Source organism: Sphaeroforma arctica (genome assembly GCF_001186125.1).
Source record: "Sphaeroforma arctica JP610 unplaced genomic scaffold supercont1.214, whole genome shotgun sequence".
Taxonomy (NCBI): domain Eukaryota; class Ichthyosporea; order Ichthyophonida; genus Sphaeroforma; species Sphaeroforma arctica.
This window is the reverse complement of record NW_014040344.1, coordinates 76213-80584: the sequence shown is the minus strand read 5'-3', so window position 1 is coordinate 80584 and position 4372 is coordinate 76213. Positions and strand designations below refer to the sequence as shown.

General features: G+C 41.4%; 2 protein-coding genes across 2 annotated transcripts; both read right to left on the bottom strand.

Moving 5' to 3' along the window:
• Positions 1-1717: 1717 nt before the first annotated feature.
• Positions 1718-2682, bottom strand: SARC_03999 (hypothetical protein). The gene has a single exon (XM_014302202.1). The coding sequence runs from the start codon at positions 2430-2432 to the stop codon at positions 2205-2207; it is 228 nt and encodes a 75-aa protein (XP_014157677.1). The 5' UTR covers positions 2433-2682; the 3' UTR covers positions 1718-2204.
• A 721-nt stretch (positions 2683-3403) lies between these two features.
• Positions 3404-3800, bottom strand: SARC_03998 (hypothetical protein; the record flags this gene model as incomplete). Its single annotated transcript, XM_014302201.1, has 1 exon — positions 3404-3800. One exon carries the CDS (start codon positions 3798-3800, stop codon positions 3606-3608), a length of 195 nt encoding a protein of 64 aa, XP_014157676.1. The 3' UTR covers positions 3404-3605.
• Between the last annotated feature and the right edge of the window lie 572 nt (positions 3801-4372).

Genomic DNA, 4372 nt, shown 5'->3' with positions numbered 1-4372 from the left:
GGTGCTCCCATTGATTAGAGATTCCTAAAGTGTCATTTTCAGGTGTCAGATTGGTGTCGCTCCTATATTATGTACAATTCTAATTTCAGTGGAAAAACCAATCTATATTTAAAAAAGCCACCTAATTGTTCACAGTAGAGTCCCATACTCTACTGAGCACTATCACATGTTCAGAATCTTGAATTTCTCAGTTCTTGTTCATGTACAATTCGTTAAACGTATTCCAGTATTATAAGTATGAACGTTAATACGTTTATAAAATACGTTAACTGTGCAACTACTATTAGGAACCCGCTATTTTTACACCTCAAGCTGATTTGCTTTTCACCTTGCTAGCTAGTTTTGTTAGCTTGAAACAGCGTGTATATTTCTATCTCAGATTCTTTCCTGAGTTGTTCTTAGCTAGCTATTCGAACTGGAAATGCTCAGCTAGCTATTCTAACTGTTTTAGCTATGGGAAGTGTTTCCCTTAGATTTCTCGTGTGCTATATTGTTGCGTGTTTAGTCTGTATTGTCTAGTCGTTCGTTTTTGGGTCCCTGACATTAGTGAATTTTCTTGTTCAAAAATCCCCAACATTGATTAATAAATCACAGTGGCACTTCTCAATTTTTACACCTTGAGATTACACTAATGTTCACCCAACAAGTTATAACACCCGGACACGTGTCCAGCTTACTTCTGGAACACGTTATATTCACCTTAGCTGTTGTGCTGAGGCCTCCTGTAATGTTGTAGAGTTTGTGGTTTCATTAAATTCCTTGTCTTTCTTGAGTTGTCCTCTTTCTTCTGCGGAGTTGGACTCTCAGTTCCTTCTTCTCGTCTGATAATAGTTCTCGTATCAGTTCCAAGGTTTCCACAAGATAGGAGTTCTTCTCTATCCACTTACCAGTATACGATCTTCAGTAAGATAGTATGTATTCTTGTCGACGTATCTAAAGATATTGTAAAAAATGTAGAGTATGGTGAGTAGCTGAAGTTACACGATAAAGGATACAATAGACCTCTTCTCAAGTACGGTTATCTCAGCTAGGAAAAATCCCTAGTCTGAGAGGACCGAACTGAGTCTTTATTTGTATTTTCTAATTCACTAGACACATGATTTTGCTTGAGTGTTTCTCTCACACGCGGAGTCCCGGGTTAGCTTACCGGTTCTATCGCTAATATTTCTGATGACTCTAATATCAGTAATACTACAATCCTAATTCCAAAACTCAATATTTGACGATCCTGGGGTTTGGGATTCGGATTGGCTTTTTGATAATCTGGTCCCTAGATGCTACATAGCGCCTAAATATCAATCACGTCCGGGATCGCGATTTTCAGGGCAATCACATAATTCAGCAAATGGTAGGAATTTACAACGAAGGGTTCCAACAGCCAATATATTACCTTCGCCAATGAACAATATGCAGAAGATGTATTGGCCACAGATTATACCTCAACCATACGGATTCCAGCAGCAGCAGTTTATGGCTCCACAATCAGTGGGTGGCTACCCACAGACCGTCATATCTCAGGTAGTTCTTTCGTTGAATCTTCCAGGCATGTATAGTAATGCACAGCAGCTAAGCATGTTTTAGGGTTTAGGGTTTAGTAAAACAACGCCATGCAACTGAATCATCAACAAGCCATAGAACAACATGAATCTCTCAATCAACAAACTTTCGAACGCCTTTGGATCCAACTACGACTAAAAATAAGTGTAGTTCGAGCACTGTCAATACCACACCAATCACGCATCACAGTTTGCACCACAGATAGACTTATCTTGAAAGATTATATAGCACATACAGACTTATTCAAAGATGTGGAAAACTTTAAACAATTCAGAGTCTACAATCTGCTACCTATAAGTGTGGGTCGTGTGTAGTGCGTATATATCGTTCTCGTTTTTTTCTGAGAGGGTCTTTCTCCTAGAAGCTAATTTGAGAACGTAAGTACATTATTGCAGATGGGCAAAGTTAACTACAGTGATCTGTTTCATTCACACATTAAATCTTTCACTTAGGTCCACTGGGCTATTAAACTAGTGAGTGATGATGGTAGTGATTTCAGGTTGGGCTGTGCTAGCCGTGCCTGAGGTATTCGATCACTAGGATGTGAGTCGCCGTGACGTGTATATCATGGGCGGGCTCGATCTCCGATTAGAGCCTGAGTTGACTAAGTATTTCAAGTATACTAGATGTGCGCGAACGGAGATCTTCTATCGCTCCAGTGTTATCTGAGTGGATACAGACAGTGCGGTCTCGGAACAGTTCTGGGTGGAGCCCTGCAAGGTATACCCAGATATTAATTCCAGTGCTGTGATCGAGTACCGCTCTTCTTGACGTGCTTGTTCACGTAAGAAGTGAGCGCTGGTTAATCCACGAATCGGGGTCACTTTCGGCGGTGGGGACCGCGGGGAAGGTGGTGGTCGACGCTGCGTCGACATAGAATTGGACCTGTAGAAATACGGCCTCCGGTCTGTCTAAAATATCAAGATCAAATGAGATAACACTTTGGTTTTTATTTGTATTTGAAACAGTTTAATACAAGTACTTTATCCAACATATCCAAAGTGTTCTAAATTCACTTCGATGGCTCCAATAGCCTGAGTATTTGGTATGACTCATTTACCTGGACCTATTTGAGACATTAGTAGATATAAGATATTAGTAGATATAGGTGATATTTTAAGTTGGTGTGAGTTTCCATTCCCAAAATTCGGGGATAATTTGAAACAACACTTTGTTCTCGTGTTCGAGTCCCATGAGAAGGACAGCATCCCGATGAATGGGGACAAGACGAAAGGCACTCATGATGTCCACTACTGATAGTGTATATCCCTCTGGGCGATTTATCACATCCACGATGCGTGCGTAGTTAATCTTGTGTATGTCGAGCTGTGCATTGATACCTAGGCCTAAGAGTCATGAGTACGATGGATTATGGCTTGGCGGTATTTAACTGTTCCGTCGGCTTTGTAAACACTATACTCTGCAAGGGAGAGATGTGGTAGTGTGGGAGGTCTCATATGCAATCAGCTTTTGAAAATCCTCCTATTGTGGAACCATTTTTCAGGTCCTCTTGCAATTATGATTTATGGTTCTTATAGAATACATATTGTGCGTGTTCACCATTGTAGCCATCTCGACCCCCTTGAGTCATCATAGTTAACACTGTCTCGGAATTCATATCCGTGTAGAGCTTTATTGAGGGTAGATATGGCACTGTTTGCAAGAACTGATACCCTGGTTGAATGATGAAGATCATACTGTGACCACTAGCTTGGCTGCAACGATATTCGCAAGACGTGTATGAGGCAGGTATTACTCCACAGCTACACGACGAGTCTTGCCTAGATCTGCTATCCCTTCTGGTTACTATTCTTTCAGTATTCGTAGATCATAACTTGATATTTAAGGTAATCAGCAATGCACTTGTACGTCATGCACTCCGCATTATCTAGCGAAGAGGCTGTAAAATGAGCCGTCCAAGTGGCAAACAAGTCTGGAAAAGACTTGAATGTCTCGTTTTCTTCTTTAGATGATAATGTACCATTCTCGCCTTGAGTGAATACGTTTATAAGATTTTGGGCGCCTGCATTTACACGAAGTACCTTTTTTTACACTTTTTTAAGAGGTTGGAACACCTCCAATGAACTTTCTTGCAAGTTGTTTGGTAGATCAGGGCGCACCGATCGGAGTTTGCGGTCGCTTTCAGCACGCATCTTCGGAATGATGTCATTAGCAGCATTATTTGCCATCTGATCGAGCTGAGCTTCCATAAGTTCCATCAAGTTCGCTTGAGTAGACAACATGGCTAGTACTGCTCCTCCCCATCTCTGAACAATGATATTGTGTCCGGCTTGTCGCCAGATTGCTGTGAGTCTATCAGTGGAGGTGTGGTGGAATCGTACGATACTGGCACAGCGGGGTTCGTCCTACTGCTCTTTGTCGGTTCTGGTGTAGTTTCGCCTATCACTTCGCGCCGGTCTCCGATCGTTTTTGGTTGGTCTGGGGTGTGTCTGTGCGTGTATTGTCCGTGGATACTGGATCAGACTGTTACCGCATTATCTCCTCTTCCTCTTCTGATGATCTGTAAAACTTAACCATCTCAAGGACAGTGACTGACTAACTGGTCGACCCTGTCGTGTGAGTATACATGTATGTTATTGATTTACCATAATTTGCTATATTTGCGTGAACTACCAAATTCATTAGTACGTTTTAAGTTTTTACCCCTGGGATAAATGACGTTCATCACTGAAACAAGTGATGATCTTTAAAACTTAATCATCTTAAACTATTGTGAACAGTGACTGACTAGCTAGTCGACCCTGTCGTGTGTGTATACTTGTATGTTTTTGATTTACCATATTTGCTATTTTGC